Genomic DNA, 18,191 nt, shown 5'->3' with positions numbered 1-18,191 from the left:
TGGGAATTTCGCAGAAGACAGTCCCGTTACGACATCTCTTGTTTCTTCACTCACAGCTGACAGTGCATATTGGTCCATAAGCATATTGCAATAAAATTTGAAATCATAAAACCTTGTTAATATCATCCTGTAACCTCTCTATATATTGATGAAAATCATAAAAAGGGAAAATGCATTCTAGTATTTAAATAATGAATAGTTCAGATTTTGTTTTAAAATGTATTTGCTATTTCATTTCATAGTTTTGTTGTTGCTGCAATCATTTCAAATTATCTGCATCATCATGTATGATATTGGGAAAACGCTGATAAAATGGATATATAAGGAGGTCCTCAGATGAGTGGCTCATCACTTCAGACTCCCTTCGCAAGATCATCGCCGATCAACTCCAAAAGCAATCGCCATGCCTATCGTTGACACTGGAAGCGTTGCGCCTCTGAGCGCTGCTGAGAAGACCAAAATCCGGAGCGCGTGGGCCCCCGTGTACTCCACTTATGAGACTTCCGGTGTGGACATCCTGGTGAAGTAAGGCAATCTTTCGTTATGTGAAATGAACACCTTCAATCCATGAATTTCATAATATTAAAACAGCAATCGTGTTGCGATGTACAGTGGGAACGAAAAGCACATATGCTGTTGACATTGTGACTACTCTATATAGGGTACATTAATTATTCTAAAAATGAATATCAAAATAAAAATACGTCGAAGTCGTGTAAAAATTACTTGGATTTTTGTCATTACAATTTCCCCCGATAAATTGCGTCTTCTGCTGGAAAAACAATATTTTCACTTAGGTGTACTTTTACATTGATCTATTTTGTTAGTCAACTGTCTGGCCAACTTGAGAATTAATTTAAATCACAGAATGTTGCTTCCTTCAAAACAGGTTCTTCACCAGCACCCCCGCTGCTCAGGAATTCTTCCCCAAGTTCAAGGGGCTGACTACGGCTGATCAGCTCAAGAAATCCGCGGACGTGCGCTGGCACGCCGAGAGGATCATCAACGCCGTCAACGATGCCGTGGCGTCCATGGATGACACCGAGAAGATGAGCATGAAGCTTAGGGATCTGAGTGGCAAGCACGCCAAAAGCTTCCAGGTCGACCCCCAGTACTTCAAGGTAACTCATGCAGTGAGCATAACGATCAATCACTACTGGTTGGCTCTTGGGTGACTGCTGCCTACAGCTGTTAGCTAGATTTGTACAGGGGTTACTAATGAAGATACATCTCAATCCCTCTCATATAGTGCGTTTGGATCTACCAAAAACTTAATAAAGAGTAGTTCCATAAAAATATATTCTACTCAGTCGGTCTGTAAGGAGCCTCCACTCTCCCCTATTTGATTCATTTTCACGATTCAGTTTGCAATTAATTCCATTCAATAAAAAGTTGTATGGCCTAGTGGCAGCAGGGATCATGGATAGCTATTTTGCAAAAAGTACAGAAGTTGAAAATAAAGTTTTACATTCACTATTAGATGCTTGTGTAATGAAAGATAACCTATTTTATTTGCCAAATCGAATTTTCTCTGATGTCTTTCCAGGTCCTGGCCGCGGTCATTGCTGACACCGTTGCCGCAGGCGATGCCGGCTTCGAGAAGCTCATGAGCATGATTTGCATCCTGCTCAGGTCCGCCTACTAAACCAACGTGCACGGCCACTCCTGCAAGACTGCTACACAACTGCCTTTGCCACATGATTTGCACCAGTTTCTGTCGACAGAGATGTCTTGGAGAATGAAGCATCTTTGCAAGTTGTTTTTGTCAATGACAATAAATTGAATGTAACTTTCCAATGAAAATCAATAAAACTTCCATGCATGCAGATTTTGGAATGTGTGAAATTTTTAAGAGTTGTTATAATGAATTAAAATGTGTGACTTGCGTTGTGTGGATGCTGCTATGGTGTAATGGTTGACGGATCTCTCAGTGGAAGTGTCAAAGGAGCAACGTTTGATTGACACTTTACCAGAGATGTCAACGGATGCTTGGCTGTTGACTGTGCAGGCAGTGCAACTCAGCAGGGGCTCATAGTCTGGAACAATTGAGGAACCAGGCTACGAAATGGGCATGGGGGGGAAATTGGACAAGGTGCAACTAGGCCTAGGCTAGGCATACTATGCCTTTGATTGTCATCAACAGCTGTATTACAGCTGAACAAATATAAGCTAACATTTGTCAAAACTGCTCTATTTTTCAGACCATAAAGCATTGCCGAAAAATGTAACGCATTTATTTAATTACAAAAATATTCTTTATAGCTTGGGGGCATGCCAGGCGTGAGAATACATTTTTTAAAGAAAATAACACATTCATGCCTATTTTGAGTAGCTGAGGGGGAACATGAAGACCATCGAGGGCATACCGAATGTCTCATGGTCCTTAACTGGACAGGACGAGAAGTTTTGAGACTCTTGAGAGGTTTGCGATTGGACAGTAATAAACAGGATCCTTTCAGTTGGAAACTTTTCTTGAGCAGTGAGGTCACATGGCCTCGTTTCAGAAAAGAAGGAAACATGCTGCATGGGGAAAGAGATAGTAATGCCAGACAAAGCAAATGCAACATAAATTAAACAGATGAGTTTTGACATTTAGGAATGATGGAAAATGCAATAAAAAAGCAATCGCATGCAACATTTGAGAAAGGAGTGAGGCAGGTCATGTGACTCCTATCAACAAGGACTGAATAGTCTGTGCGTAAAGAATCCCAAAAGATAGCTCGTTATATTATTCTTCGTGATTTTCCTTTAGCCTTGTAAATAAAGTCATTTTCCCATCAATGACCACATCATCTGTGCTAGGTATTATACATCACCAAATTTTGTACAGGAATTCTGAAACGATAGAGTCAGGAGTAGAACCGCACACCTGTGATATGAAAACTTTTGGGAGGTGAGTATTGGTGGAACAACCAGATGTGTAAAACTCTGAACCAAGCTGGGCTGAGCGGTGGCCAGGAGTTACCTGCATACCAAACGGATGCATAAACACGTCAGTGTAGGCCTTGAGGTGTTAAAAGTCCGAATGGTCTCATTTAACTCTCACACGAATAACTCCTTATTTTGAATTGAACACCATAGAAAAATTCAATGAGACCAATCTCTATTCTTTCACCAGTTACTCAAACATTCGAAAAAATACTTAAATCACAAATGAACCGCTTCCGAAAAAGTAAATCTCCTTCGCAGTAAACAGTCTGGTTTTCGAGATTATTTACTGTTACTACACTACCACCACATCAATGATGGATGTATTACATTTTCTTTTCACTAACCTGGAAAAAGGCCACGACTGCTGTGCACGATTCCTCGACTTGTCAAAAGCATTTGATACCGTTGACCATGACATTTTTCTCACAAGACTTGGTCAACTAACATTTTCAGACAGTACAATAAAATTGTTTAAGAGTTACGTCTCAGACCGTTCTCAAAAGGTACATAGTAATAATGTCGTCCACAAACATTAAAATCACAAAAGGGTGTTCTACAAGGTTCTGTGCTGGCTCCAATTCTGTGCCCATTATGTTTAAACAATCTTGGACTAAACTTAAACCACGCAGAATTAAATATCTTTGCTGATGACAATGTCATTTTAGTATCTGGCGAATCTCCAAATGAAGTTCAACAGCATCTCCAACACGATTTCTATTTAATGTAATCGGCAAATGCCATCACTAAAATTGCTCCTGAATCCAGAAAAAAACGATGCTTATGGTATTTTCTTTGAACAAAAGTACAGTTTTATTCTCTTCACTAATTATAGATTATGGAAACAACATTATTGAACAAACTGAGTGCTTCAAATACTTGGGTTTTCTAGTTGATTCAAAACTTACGTTCCAACCCCATATTGATTACATTTTGAATAAAATGAAGAAAAAATATATTTTGTCGCGGAAAAAAATATTTTTCCTCATTTGATTACACCTGCAAATTGTTGAAGCTCTCATTCCACCACTGTTTGACTCCGATGATGCTGCTTACATATCAGCTACTAATGAATCACTAAACAGACTAAACCCGCATTATCATTCTGCTCTAGATTTGAAGCTTTCGTGACTGCAAAGATCCATACTCTTTGGTTCTATTCGGTAAAGTCACGTAAAAAACAACAGAAAAGAAAAATTCACGACGTTTCGGCCACAACACAAGTGGCCTTCATCAGGTGAAGGGACCAGACTGTCTAGAGGACAGCGCTGGTCCCTTCACCTGATGAAGGCCACTTGTGTTGTGGCCGAAACGTCGTGAGTTTTTATTATTTTTTTATTTTTTACGTGACTTTACTTAATAGAACCAAAGAGTATCATTCTGCTCTTCAATTTGCACTGGATGTATCATGCAGGACCCAGCTTTGTAACCTCTACGTATAATCCAATCTCACATCACCTGATGCAAGAAGAAATCTACATTGGGCCCTGTTCATCCAATAATCGCATTCTCAAATCCAAGAAACCTAAGATGTCCATCCAAATGCCTTTTAACTATCACAAGAACCAGAAAAGTGACAAAGCCTTTGCAGCACCAATGTTACGGAACATTTTTTTTCCTCCCTTAACATTTGGAGGACGTCACCTGCTCAAGAATATTAATTAGGGGGCTGTTCGATGTGGAGTGACGTCACGAGCGTTAAGGACATTCCTGGGTGATTATAGTAGGTATGTATCGAGTTCTAACTTTACTGAGGGGACTGTGTGTTGTCTTGGTGTGGTCTTGGACGGTTTTTGCTAATGTTTTACTGCCTTTCCCAAGCTGAGGAATGTACTCATGCAACTTCAACTTCTCTACTTCCCTTTTAAGGGGTGCCACAGTGGTGTGATGGTATATTCCTTGCCTGGTAAGCAGCAGATCAGGGGTTCGATCCCGACCCTGACACCTGCTTATTTGGAGTTTGCATGTTCCCTGAGTGATCGCGTGGATTTTTCTCCGGGTCCCCTAGTTTTTCCCTCCACATTTAAAAAGCTGGATTAAGATTAAATTGTTATACATTTCAATATAAGACATATAGTTGAGCAACCATGTGGCCAGGTCGCTTCTGAAAAAGAGTCAAATAGCTCAGTGGGCTTTACCTGGTAAGAAGTTTAGTTGTGTTTGTATATGTGTAGTGGAGTAACACGTGCATACAGGGGAAAATGGTAAAGATGCGCGAGTGATGGACAGTGGGGTCATGTCGGGCCGGCCAGGTGCGGCGGTGGGGAATGGTGAGGTAATGATGGGCCAATTAAGCTGGGGAGCGATGGACGGCTGTGATTGGCTGGGGTTGTTGTCAAGGGCAAGGTGGCGCCGGAATGTCTGGGAATAAAGGAGGCAAAAAGGTGAAAATGGTAAAGACGCGCAAGTGATGGACAGTGGGGGAATGGTGAGGTAATGATGGGCCAATTAAGCTGGGGAGCGATGGACGGCTGTGATTGGCTGGGGTTGTTGTCAAGGGCAAGGTGGCGCCGGAATGTTTGGGAATAGAGGAGGCAGGAAACAGGTGCAGGAGGACGCGGGGCGTCGGGGGCACATGGCTAATTAATTGGTGAGTAATGAAACCGGGGATATAAGGGGGAGACAGAAAGACAGAGGGGAGTTGTGAATAGGGCTGGAACGACGAAGGTGGGAGAGAACGGGGAGAAGACATAGGAGACTGAGCAGCTAGCAGTGGAGACAAGCAGAGACGGAGAGAGATAACCAGAGTGAGACGTAGAGAGACATAGAGAGACGGAGAGAGACGGAGAGAGACAGCAAGTGACGGAGAGAGAGCCAGAGACAGCGAGTGACGGAGAGAGACAGGAGAGATAACCAGAGTGAGACGTAGAGAGACGGAGAGGGACGTAGAGAGACGGAGAGAGACAGAGAGAGAGACAGAGAGAGACGGAGAGACAGAGACAGTGAGAGACGGAGAGAGACAGAGACAGCGAGTGACGGAGAGAGAGCCAGAGACAGCGAGTGACGGAGAGATAACAGGAGAGATAACCAGAGTGAGACGTAGAGAGACGGAGAGGGACGGAGACAGCGAGTGACGGAGAGAGAGAGGGACAGAGACGGCGAGTGACGGAGGGAGACAGAGAAAGACAGGGGAGGAAGTGGAGCGAGCGAGACGGGCAGAGCGCGGCGAACGAGCCGTGGCAATCAGAGGAACTGTGGAGTTATCGACGGAATGCGGAGAGTTGTAAATAAAGTGGTGTCGGAGAAAAGAACAAAGTTGTCCGAGTGAAGTCTACCACTACATTTGGTGTCAGAAGTGACTACGGAACCACGTCGACATGTCGAAGAAATTGGCTAAGAGAAAGGACGTGCCAACGGACAATGTAGATACTGGGGCAACCCTGAAGTGCGACTTCTTTGCCCAGTACATGGGTCGACCCTGAAGTGTGACTTCTCGACCTGGGATGTAGGGAGACGTCCGGAATGTTAAGTGGTGTGCGTAGGTGGGTGTTAAGACTTTCAGTCGTCGCCTTATTGCCACCTGTGGGGTGGAATGGTAGCACAGCGGTGTGAGACCCTGCCATCTATGGGGTGGTTGTGTGATTTTGGGTTGATTACCGGTGTTTGTTGTGCATCCAATGCGTCGGAATCTATGTATATTTGGTTTCTTTCTTCCGCCGGGCAGAATACGATCATCTCCACTTCCCTGGGCCGGGTGGCTGTCGTGTCCGACGAGCTGAGGCGTGGGCTTGTGGTGCTATGCCTCAGGAGGTGGTTTCTCTCGTCACAGGATTCCTGCACCTGACGCCCTGGAGTTTCCGGTCGTGCTGACCGGATGTGCACTTGAAGGGGGGAGTGGAGCACCCGTATGTCACTTCTGCTCATCCTGTTGCCCAACTCCTGGGGAGGGGCCATGCCCTTTTTGGGTCTTTTGCAAATTCTCCCAGGACCTCCAGGGAGAGCATGCTCGCCTCCCCTGGGGGCTCGGCCACGCGAACTCGTTGAAGACTGGCCGCTGTCCATGACTCTCACACCTTGTGATTGCCTACACCGTTGTCAAACAGTCACATTCACATGTCGGTGCGTGCATACAAATTTACACGGATGGGCTGTGCTGAGGGATAAGTGGGTTGACCAGTTCTTTTGGTGTACATTGTTGCTCACCACTGTTCGGATGTCGGATTGTTGTTGTAGCCGGGACGGCTAATTATTTCATGGGAGGGGGGGGTAGTGATGTAGTGGAGTAACACGCGCATACAGGTGAAAATGGTAAAGACGCGCGAGTGATGGACAGTGGGGGAATGGTGAGGTAATGATGGGCCAATTAAGCTGGGGAGCGATGGACGGCTGTGATTGGCTGGGGTTGTTGTCAAGGGCAAGGTGGCGCCGGAATGTTTGGGAATAGAGGAGGCAGGAAACAGGTGCAGGAGGACGCGGGGCGTCGGGGGTACATGGCTAATTAATTGGTTAATAATGAAACCGGGGATATAAGGGGGAGACAGAAAGACAGAGGGGAGTTGTGATTAGGCAAGGTGGGAGAGAACGGGGAGAAGACATAGGAGACGGAGCAGCTAGCAGTGGAGAGACAAGCGGAGACAAGCAGAGACACAGAGAACAGAGGGAAGCGGAGACAGAAAGAGACAGGGAGAGATAGACGGAGCAAGACAGAGAGAGACAAGGACGGCGAGTTAGACAGAGAGAAGACAGGGAGATAAGCGGTGAGACAGAGAGACGGAGAGAGAGTACAGAGGGAAGCGGAGACAGGGAGAGATAACCAGAGTGAGACGGAGAGAGAGCCAGAGACAGCGAGTGACGGAGAGAGACAGGAGAGATAACGAGAGTGAGACGAAGAGGGACGGAGACAGCGAGAGACGGAGAGAGAGAGACAGAGACAGCGAGTGACGGAGAGAGACAGGAGAGATAACGAGAGTGAGACGTAGAGGGACGGAGACAGCGAGAGACGGAGAGAGACGGAGACAGCGAGCGACGGAGGGAGACAGAGAAGGACAGGGGAGGAAGCGGAGCGAGCGAGACGGGCAGAGCGCGGCGAGCAAGCCGTGGCAATCGGAGGAACTGTGGAGTTATCGACGGAATGCGGAGAGTTGTAAATAAAGTGGTGTCGGAGAAACGAACAAAGTTGTCCGAGTGAAGTCTACCACTACATATGTATCTTTTTATGATTTGTTTACCTTTTCTATACTTTGCACTTCGGTCGTTTTTTTGTATTGTTTGTTGTTGCAAAGTTCTGACCTGCCCCTACAGAAGGACTTTATAGCTCATCGGATTCCTCCAGTATAAATACATCTTATGACTCTCCTGGACAAATATTTTTGCTATTATAACTACAAAGGCGGCCATTTATTGCAACACCAAAATGCTGGCAGACGTTAAAAACCCATTAACATTTTGAAAAGCACAACTTTGCAAAAAACATATTTGGAACTACCTCCAATGTCTCTTAATAAACATTTTCAAGAACCAATAAGGAACATGAAATTACCATTCGTGCGATTCACAACATATGTCAATGATGACTCACAATGAATTAACACTGGTGGATTGCTTAGTTACGGACAATATAAAATAAGGGCTTGGATTAATAATGAACCAACTATAAGATAATAGAGCATAAAATATGAAGATTACTTCAACTGGGTTACATTAACCCACTAACATTTCATTACACTGTCATGAAATACTAAATGTGCTTAGGAAATAACTATGTTTAAAAAAGAGAGCCTTTGTATTTTTCCACGTATTTAGCCACGATATATTTGATGGGAATTTCGCAGAAGACAGTCCCGTTACGACATCTCTTGTTTCTTCACTCACAGCTGACAGTGCATATTGGTCCATAAGCATATTGCAATAAAATTTGAAATCATAAAACCTTGTTAATATCATCCTGTAACCTCTCTATATATTGATGAAAATCATAAAAAGGGAAAATGCATTCTAGTATTTAAGTAATTAATAGTTCAGATTTTGTTTTAAAATGTATTTGCTATTTCATTTCATAGTTTTGTTGTTGCTGCAATCATTTCAAATTATCTGCATCATCATGTATGATATTGGGAAAACGCTGATAAAATGGATATATAAGGAGGTCCTCAGATGAGTAGCTCATCACTTCAGACTCCCTTCGCAAGATCATCGCCGATCAACTCCAAAAGCAATCGCCATGCCTATCGTTGACACTGGAAGCGTTGCGCCTCTGAGCGCTGCTGAGAAGACCAAAATCCGGAGCGCGTGGGCCCCCGTGTACTCCACTTATGAGACTTCCGGTGTGGACATCCTGGTGAAGTAAGGCAATCTTTCGTTATGTGAAATGAACACCTTCAATTCATGAATTTCATAATATTAAAACAGCAATCGTGTTGCGATGTACAGTGGGAACGAAAAGCACATATGCTGTTGACATTGTGACTACTCTATATAGGGTACATTAATTATTCTAAAAATGAATATCAAAATAAAAATACGTCGAAGTCGTGTAAAAATTACTTAGATTTTTGTCATTACAATTTCCCCCGATATATTGCGTCTTCTGCTGGAAAAACAATATTTTCACTTAGGTGTACTTTTACATTGATCTATTTTGTTAGTCAACTGTTTGGCCAACTTGAGAATTAATTTAAATCACAGAATGTTGCTTCCTTCAAAACAGGTTCTTCACCAGCACCCCCGCTGCTCAGGAATTCTTCCCCAAGTTCAAGGGGCTGACTACGGCTGATCAGCTCAAGAAATCCGCGGACGTGCGCTGGCACGCCGAGAGGATCATCAACGCCGTCAACGATGCCGTGGCGTCCATGGATGACACCGAGAAGATGAGCATGAAGCTTAGGGATCTGAGTGGCAAGCACGCCAAAAGCTTCCAGGTCGACCCCCAGTACTTCAAGGTAACTCATGCAGTGAGCATAACGATCAATCACTACTGGTTGGCTCTTGGGTGACTGCTGCCTACAGCTGTTAGCTAGATTTGTACAGGGGTTACTAATGAAGATACATCTCAATCCCTCTCATATAGTGCGTTTGGATCTACCAAAAACTTAATAAAGAGTAGTTCCATAAAAATATATTCTACTCAGTCGGTCTGTAAGGAGCCTCCACTCTCCCCTATTTGATTCATTTTCACGATTCAGTTTGCAATTAATTCCATTCAATAAAAAGTTGTATGGCCTAGTGGCAGCAGGGATCATGGATAGCTATTTTGCAAAAAGTACAGAAGTTGAAAATAAAGCTTTACATTCACTATTAGATGCTTGTGTAATGAAAGATAACCTATTTAATTTGCCAAATCGAATTTTCTCTGATGTCTTTCCAGGTCCTGGCCGCGGTCATTGCTGACACCGTTGCCGCAGGCGATGCCGGCTTCGAGAAGCTCATGAGCATGATTTGCATCCTGCTCAGGTCCGCCTACTAAACCAACGTGCACGGCCACTCCTGCAAGACTGCTACACAACTGCCTTTGCCACATGATTTGCACCAGTTTCTGTCGACAGAGATGTCTTGGAGAATGAAGCATCTTTGCAAGTTGTTTTTGTCAATGACAATAAATTGAATGTAACTTTCCAATGAAAATCAATAAAACTTCCATGCATGCAGATTTTGGAATGTGTGAAATTTTTAAGAGTTGTTATAATGAATAAAATGTGTGACTTGCGTTGTGTGGATGCTGCTATGGTGTAATGGTTGACGGATCTCTCAGTGGAAGTGTCAAAGGAGCAACGTTTGATTGACACTTTACCAGAGATGTCAACGGATGCTTGGCTGTTGACTGTGCAGGCAGTGCAACTCAGCAGGGGCACATAGTCTGGAACAATTGAGGAACCAGGCTACGAAATGGGCATGGGGGGGAAATTGGACAAGGTGCAACTAGGCCTAGGCTAGGCATACTATGCCTTTGATTGTCATCAACAGCTGTATTACAGCTGAACAAATATAAGCTAACATTTGTCAAAACTGCTCTATTTTTCAGACCATAAAGCATTGCCGAAAAATGTAACGCATTTATTTAATTACAAAAATATTCTTTATAGCTTGGGGGCATGCCAGGCGTGAGAATACATTTTTTAAAGAAAATAACACATTCATGCCTATTTTGAGTAGCTGAGGGGGAACATGAAGACCATCGAGGGCATACCGAATGTCTCATGGTCCTTAACTGGACAGGACGAGAAGTTTTGAGACTCTTGAGAGGTTTGCGATTGGACAGTAATAAACAGGATCCTTTCAGTTGGAAACTTTTCTTGAGCAGTGAGGTCACATGGCCTCGTTTCAGAAAAGAAGGAAACATGCTGCATGGGGAAAGAGATAGTAATGCCAGACAAAGCAAATGCAACATAAATTAAACAGATGAGTTTTGACATTTAGGAATGATGGAAAATGCAATAAAAAAGCAATCGCAAGCAACATTTGAGAAAGCAGTGGGGCAGGTCATGTGACTCCTATCAACAGGGACTGAATAGTCTGTGCGTAAAGAATCCCAAAAGATAGCTCGTTTATATTATTCTTCGTGATTTTCCTTTAGCCTTGTAAATAAAGTCATTTTCCCATCAGTGACCACATCATCTGTGCTAGGTATTATACATCACCATATTGTGTACAGGAATTCTGAAACGATAGAGTCAGGAGCAGAACCGCACACCTGTGATATGAAAACTTTTGGGAGGTGAGTATTGGTGGAACAACCAGATGTGTAAAACTCTGAACCAAGCTGGGCTGAGCGGTGGCCAGGAGTTACCTGCATAGCAAACGGATGCATAAACACGTCAGTGTAGGCCTTGAGGTGTTAAAAGTCCGAATGGTCTCATTTAACTCTCACACGAATAACTGCTTATTATGAATTGAACAACATAGAAAAATTCAATGAGACCAATCTCTATTCTTTCACCAGTTACTCAAATATTCGAAAAAATACTTAAATCACAAATGAATCGCTTCCGAAAAAGTAAATCTCCTTCACAGTAAACAGTCTGGTTTTCGAGATGATTTACTGTTACTACACTACCACCACAGCAATGATGGATGTATTACATTTCCTTTTCACTAACCTGGAAAAAGGCCACGACTGCTGTGCACGATTCCTCAACTTGTCAAAAGCATTTGATACCGTTGACCATGACATTTTTCTCACAAGAATTGATCAACTAACATTTTCAGACAGTACAATAAAATTGTTTAAGAGTTACGTCTCAGACCGTTCTCAAAAGGTACATAGTAATAATGTCGTCCACAAATATTAAAATCACAAAGGGTGTTCTACAAGGTTCTGTGCTGGCTCCAATTCTGTGCCCATTATGTTTAAACAATCTTGGACTAAACTTAAACCACGCAGAATTAAATATCTTTGTTGATGACAATGTCATTTTAGTATCTTTCGAAACTCCAAATGAAGTACAACAGCATCTCCAACACGATTTCTATTTAATGTAATCGGCAAATGCCATCACTAAAATTGCTCCTGAATCCAGAAAAAAACGATGCTCATGGTATTTTCTTCTAACAAAAGTCCAGTTTTATTCTCTTCACCAATTATAGATTATGGAAACAACATTATTGAACAAACTGAGTGCTTCAAATACTTGGGTTTACTAGTTGATTCAAAACTTACGTTCCAACCCCATATTGATTACATCTTGAATAAAATGAAGAAAAAAAATATTTTGTCGCGGAAAAAAATATTGTTTTCCCATTTGATTACACCTGCAAATTGTTGAAGCTCTTATTCCACCACTGTTTGACTCCGATGATGATGCTTACATATTAGCTACTAATGAATCACTAAACAGACTAAACCCGCATCATCATTCTGCTCTAGATTTGAAGCTTTCGTGACTGCAAGGATCCATACTCTTTGGTTCTATTCGGTAAAATCACGTAAAAAACAACAAAAAATAAAAAACTCACGACGTTTCGGCCGCAACACAAGTGGCCTTTATCAGGTGAAGGGACCAGCGCTGTCCTCTAGACATCATGACTCTGCACCATAGAGCCCAATGCATATCCGACCAGGAACACATAGCCAGTGAACTCAAGCAGGTACACCAAGCTCTTAAGGCTAATGGTTACTCCGACTACACAAACTGCAAAGCTATCACTCCAACCATGAAGAAGGACCCTCTTGAGGAGCCTTTCAATACCATCACTTTACCCTACATTGCGGGGATCACAAAAAATATCTCCAAAATCTTGAATAAACACAAGATCCAGGTCCGATTCAACACATTGCATAAAATCCGTGATCTGGTTCCGTCTGTAAAATATGTGATTCCGGACATACAGTACCCTGGCGTCTACAAACTAAGATGCCTCTGTGGTAGTAGTTACATTGGAGAAACCAAACGATATGTCTCGGACCACATTCGTGAACACAAAGCAGACCTAAAATACGGTAGGACCAACACCTCGGCCGTGGCAGATCACTGTTATAATTCAGTAGGCTCACATGACATTGACTTCTCCAAGACAGAGGTTCTTTGAAAGCCATCTGGTTACCATGAGAGATCGTTCATGAGGCTATCCACATATACAAACACAGACAATTTCAACCGAGAAGATGGATTCTGGCTTAGCAATCATTGGAAGGATTTGATAAACCATTTCGGGTCTTAATTGATTGTTCACGCTTACGGTGGCTTTCAGACCGCATCCATTATTTTCGTCTCCCCCCTCCTCTTTTCTGAACATAGATAGACTCGTCCATCTGAACAAACTGTCAAATCGCTCGCCATGATGCTAACGTTAAAAATAACCGCCACTTTTTTCAAAATTTAATGCTGTGGTTTTCACACCTGATGATGATTGCTTGTGTTGCAGTCGAAACGTCGTAAGAATTTTATTGTTTTACATTTTTATTATTTTATTGTTTCCCTTCTACGTGACTTCACCGAAAGAACCAAGAATATAATTATAATATATTAAGATGCATTAGAGCATAAAATATGAAGATTACTTCAACTGGGTTACATTAACCCACTAACATTTGATTACACTATCATGAAATTCTAAATGTACTTAGGAAATAACAATGTTTAAAAAAGAGAGCCTTTGTATTTTTCCACGTATTTAGCCACGATATATTTGATGGGAATTTCGCAGAAGACAGTCCTGTTACGACATCTCTTGTTTCTTCACTCACAGCTGACAGTGCATATTGGTCCATAAGCATATTGCAATAAAATGTGAAATCATAAAACCTTGTTAAAATCATCCTGTAACCTCTCTATATATTGATGAAAATCATAAAAGGGGAAAATGCATTCTAGTATTTAAATCATGAATAGTTCAGATTTTGTTATAAAATGTATTTGGTATTTCATTTCATAGTTTGTTTTGTTGTTGCTGCAATCATTTCAAATTATCTGCTTCATCATGTATGATATTGGGAGAACGCTGATAAAATGGATATATAAGGAGGTCCTCAGATGAGTGGCTCATCACTTCAGACTCCCTTCGCAGGATCATCGCCGATCAACTCCAAAAGCAATCGCCATGCCTATCGTCGACTCTGGAAGTGTTGCGCCTCTGAGCGCTGCTGAGAAGACCAAAATCCGCAGTGCGTGGGCCCCCGTCTACTCCAATTATGAGACCACTGGTGTGGACATCCTGGTGAAGTAAGGCAATCTTTCGTTATGTGAAATGAACACCTTCAATCCATGAATTTCATAATATTAAAACAGCAATCGTGTTGCGATGTACAGTGGGAACGAAAAGTATATGCTGTTTACATTGTGACTACTCTATATAGGGTACATTAATTCTAAAAATAAATATCAAAGTAAAAATACATCGAAGTCGTGTAAAAATTTCTTGGATTTTTGTCATTACCATTTCCCCCAATATATTGCGTCTTCTGCTGGAAAAACAATATTTTCACTTAGATGTGCTTTTACATTGATCTATTTTGTTCATGTTTAACTGTCTGGCTCACTTGACAAATCTATTAAAATCACAATGTTCCTTCTTTCAAAACAGGTTCTTCACCAGCACCCCCGCTGCTCAGGAATTCTTCCCCAAGTTCAAGGGGCTGACTACGGCTGATCAGCTCAAGAAATCCGCGGACGTGCGCTGGCACGCCGAGAGGATCATCAACGCCGTCAACGATGCCGTGGTGTCCATGGATGACACCGAGAAAATGAGCATGAAGCTTGGGGATCTGAGTGGCAAGCACGCCAAAAGCTTCCAGGTCGACCCCCAGTACTTCAAGGTAACGCATGCAGTGAACATAACGATCAATCACTACTGATTGGCTCTTGGGTGACTGCTGCCTACAGCTGTTAGCTAGATTGGTACAGGGTCACTAATGAAGATACATCTCAATCCCTCTCACATAGTGCGTTTGGATCCACCAACAACTTAATAAAGAGTAGTTCCATAAAAATGTATTCTACTCAGTCGGTCTGTAAGGAGCCTCCACTCTCCCCTATTTGATTCACTTTCACGATTCAGTTTGCAATTAATTCCATTCAATAAAAAGTTGTATGGCCTAGTGGCAGCAGGGATCATGGATAGCTATTTTGCAAAAAGTACAGAAGTTGAAAATAAAGTTTTACATTCACTATTAGATGCTTGTGTAATGAAAGATAACCTATTTTATTTGCCAAATCGATTTTTCCCTGATGTCTTTCCAGGTCCTGGCCGCGGTCATTGCTGACACCGTTGCCGCAGGCGATGCCGGCTTCGAGAAGCTCATGAGCATGATTTGCATCCTGCTCAGGTCTGCCTACTAAACCAACGTGCACGGCCACTCCTGCAAGACTGCTACGCAACTGCCTTTGCCACATGATTTGCACCAGTTTCTGTCGACAGAGATGTCTTGGAGAATGAAGCATCTTTGCGAGTTGTTTTTGTCAATGACAATAAATTAAATGAAACTTTCCAGTGAAAATCAATAAAACTTCCATGCATGCAGATTTTGGAATGTGTGAAATTTTTAAGAGTTGTTATGATGAATGAAATGTGTGACTTGCGTTGTGTGGATGCTGCTATGGTGTAATGGTTGACGGATCTCTCAGTGGAAGTGTCAAAGGAGCAACGTTTGATTGACACTTTACCAGAGATGTCAACGGATGCTTGGCTGTTGAGTGTGCAGGCAGTGCAACTCAGCAGGGGCTCATAGTCTGGAACAATTGAGGCACCAGGCTACGAAGTGGGCATGGGGGGGAAATTGGACAAGGGGCAACTCGGCCTAGGCTTGGCATACTATGCCTTTGATTGTTATAAACAGCTGTATTACAGCTGAACAAATATAAGCTAACATTTTTCAATACTGCTCTATTTTTCAGACCAGAAAGCATTGCCGAAAGATTGCGATGTTTGGAAAAAATACTCTCGGAAAGTTGATGCCCATTTTTTAACCAATTTAACGCGTTTTTTAAATTACAAAAATAATGTTTATAGCTTGGGGCCATGCCAGGCGTGAGAATACATTTTTTTGAGAAAATAACACATTCATGCCTATTTTGAGTAGCTGAGGGGGGACATGAAGCCCATCGAGGGGATACCGAATGTCTTATGGTCCTTAACTGGACAGGATGAGAAGTTTTGAGACTCTTGATAGGTTTGCGATTGGACAGTAATAAACAGGATCCTTTCAGTTGGAAACTATTTTCTTGAGCAGTGAGGTCACATGGCCTCGTTTCAGAAAAGTAGGAAACATGCTGCATGGGGAAAGAGACAGTAATGCCAGACAAAGCAAATGCAACATAAATTAAACAGATGAGTTTTGACATTTAGGAATGATAGAAAATGCAATAAAAAACAATCACATGCAACATTTGAGAAAGCAGTGGGGCAGGTCATGTGACTCCTATCAACAAGGACTGAATAGTCTGTGCGTAAAGAATCCCAAATGATAGCTCGTTTATATTATTCTTCGTGATTTTCCTTTAGCCTTGTAAAAAAGTCATTTTCCCATCAGTGACCACATCTGTGCTAGGTATTATACATCACCATATTGTGTACAGGAATCCTGAAACGATAGAGTCAGGAGTAGAACCACACACCTGCGATCTGAAAACTTTTGGGAGGTGAGTATTGGTGGAACAACCAGATGTGTAAAACTCTGAACCTAGCTGGGCTGAGCGGTGGCCAGGAGTTACCTGCATACCAAACGGATGCATACACACATCAGTGTGGGCCTTGAGGTGTTAAAAGTCCGAATGGTCTCATTTAACTCTCACACGAATAACTGCTTATTTTGAATTGAACACCATAGAAAAATTTAATGAGACCAATCTCAATTCTTTCACCAGTTACTCAAACATTCGAAAAAATACTTAAATCACAAATGAACCGCTTCCGAAAAAGTAAATCTCCTTCACAGTAAACAGTCTGGTTTTCGAGATGATTTACTGTTACTACACTACCACCACAGCAATGATGGATGTATTACATTTTCTTTTCACTAACCTGGAAAAAGGCCACTACTGCAGTGCACGATTCCTCGACTTGTCAAAAGCATTTGATACCGTTGACCATGACATTTTTCTCACAAGACTTGGTCAACTAACATTTTCAGACAGTACAATAAAATTGTTTAAGAGTTACGTCTCAGACCGTTCTCAAAAGGTACATAGTAATAATGTCGTCCACAAACATTAAAATCACAAAAGGGTGTTCTACAAGGTTCTTTGCTGGCTCCAATTCTGTGCCCATTATGTTTAAACAATCTTGGACTAAACTTAAACCACGCAGAATTAAATATCTTTGCTGATGACAATGTCATTTTAGTATCTTTCGAAACTCCAAATGAAGTACAACAGCATCTCCAACACGATTTCTATTTAATGTAATCGGCAAATGCCATCACTAAAATTGCTCCTGAATCCAGAAAAAAAAAACGATGCTCATGGTAGTTTCTTCTAACAAAAGTCCAGTTTTATTCTCTTCACTAATTATAGATTATGGAAACAACATTATTGAACAAATTGAGTGCCTCAAATACTTGGGTTTACTCGTTGATTCAAAACTTACGTTCCAACCCCATATTGATTACATTTTGAATAAAATGAAGAAAAAATATATTTTGTCGCGGAAAAAAATATTTTTTCCCATTTGATTACACCTGCAAATTGTTGAAGCTCTCATTCCACCACTGTTTGACTCCGATGATGCTGCTTACATATCAGCTACTAATGAATCAGTAAACAGACTAAACCCGCATCATCATTCTGCTCTAGATTTGAAGCTTTCGTGACTGCAAGGATCCATACTCTTTGGTTCTATTCGGTAAAGTCACGTAAAAAACAACAAAAAATTTACGACGTTTCGGCCACAACACA

At 42.0% G+C, this 18,191-nt stretch overlaps 3 protein-coding genes across 3 annotated transcripts; all 3 read left to right on the top strand.

Moving 5' to 3' along the window:
• The first annotated feature begins 335 nt into the window (after nt 1-335).
• LOC116951647 (globin-5) lies at nt 336-1,826 on the top strand. Its single transcript, XM_032970436.2, has 3 exons — nt 336-525; nt 890-1,121; nt 1,547-1,826. The coding sequence occupies exons 1-3, from the start codon at nt 404-406 to the stop codon at nt 1,643-1,645; spliced, it is 453 nt and encodes a 150-aa protein (XP_032826327.1). The 5' UTR covers nt 336-403; the 3' UTR covers nt 1,646-1,826.
• Nucleotides 1,827-9,021: 7,195 nt separating this feature from the next.
• On the top strand, nt 9,022-10,511 carry LOC116951653 (globin-5). Its single transcript, XM_032970447.2, has 3 exons — nt 9,022-9,210; nt 9,575-9,806; nt 10,232-10,511. The coding sequence occupies exons 1-3, from the start codon at nt 9,089-9,091 to the stop codon at nt 10,328-10,330; spliced, it is 453 nt and encodes a 150-aa protein (XP_032826338.1). The 5' UTR covers nt 9,022-9,088; the 3' UTR covers nt 10,331-10,511.
• Nucleotides 10,512-14,169: 3,658 nt separating this feature from the next.
• On the top strand, nt 14,170-15,819 carry LOC116951566 (globin-3). The gene is made up of 3 exons (XM_032970294.2): nt 14,170-14,522; nt 14,884-15,115; nt 15,540-15,819. Exons 1-3 carry the CDS (start codon nt 14,401-14,403, stop codon nt 15,636-15,638), a joined length of 453 nt encoding a protein of 150 aa, XP_032826185.1. The 5' UTR covers nt 14,170-14,400; the 3' UTR covers nt 15,639-15,819.
• Nucleotides 15,820-18,191: the final 2,372 nt, after the last annotated feature.

Source organism: Petromyzon marinus, chromosome 43, assembly GCF_048934315.1.
Source record: "Petromyzon marinus isolate PM22_M1 ecotype Great Lakes invasive population chromosome 43, UKy_Petmar_22M1.pri1.0, whole genome shotgun sequence".
In the NCBI taxonomy this organism is placed as follows: domain Eukaryota; kingdom Metazoa; phylum Chordata; class Hyperoartia; order Petromyzontiformes; family Petromyzontidae; genus Petromyzon; species Petromyzon marinus.
The sequence above is the reverse complement of the archived record's forward strand: the minus strand, read 5'-3'. Positions and strand labels throughout refer to the sequence as shown.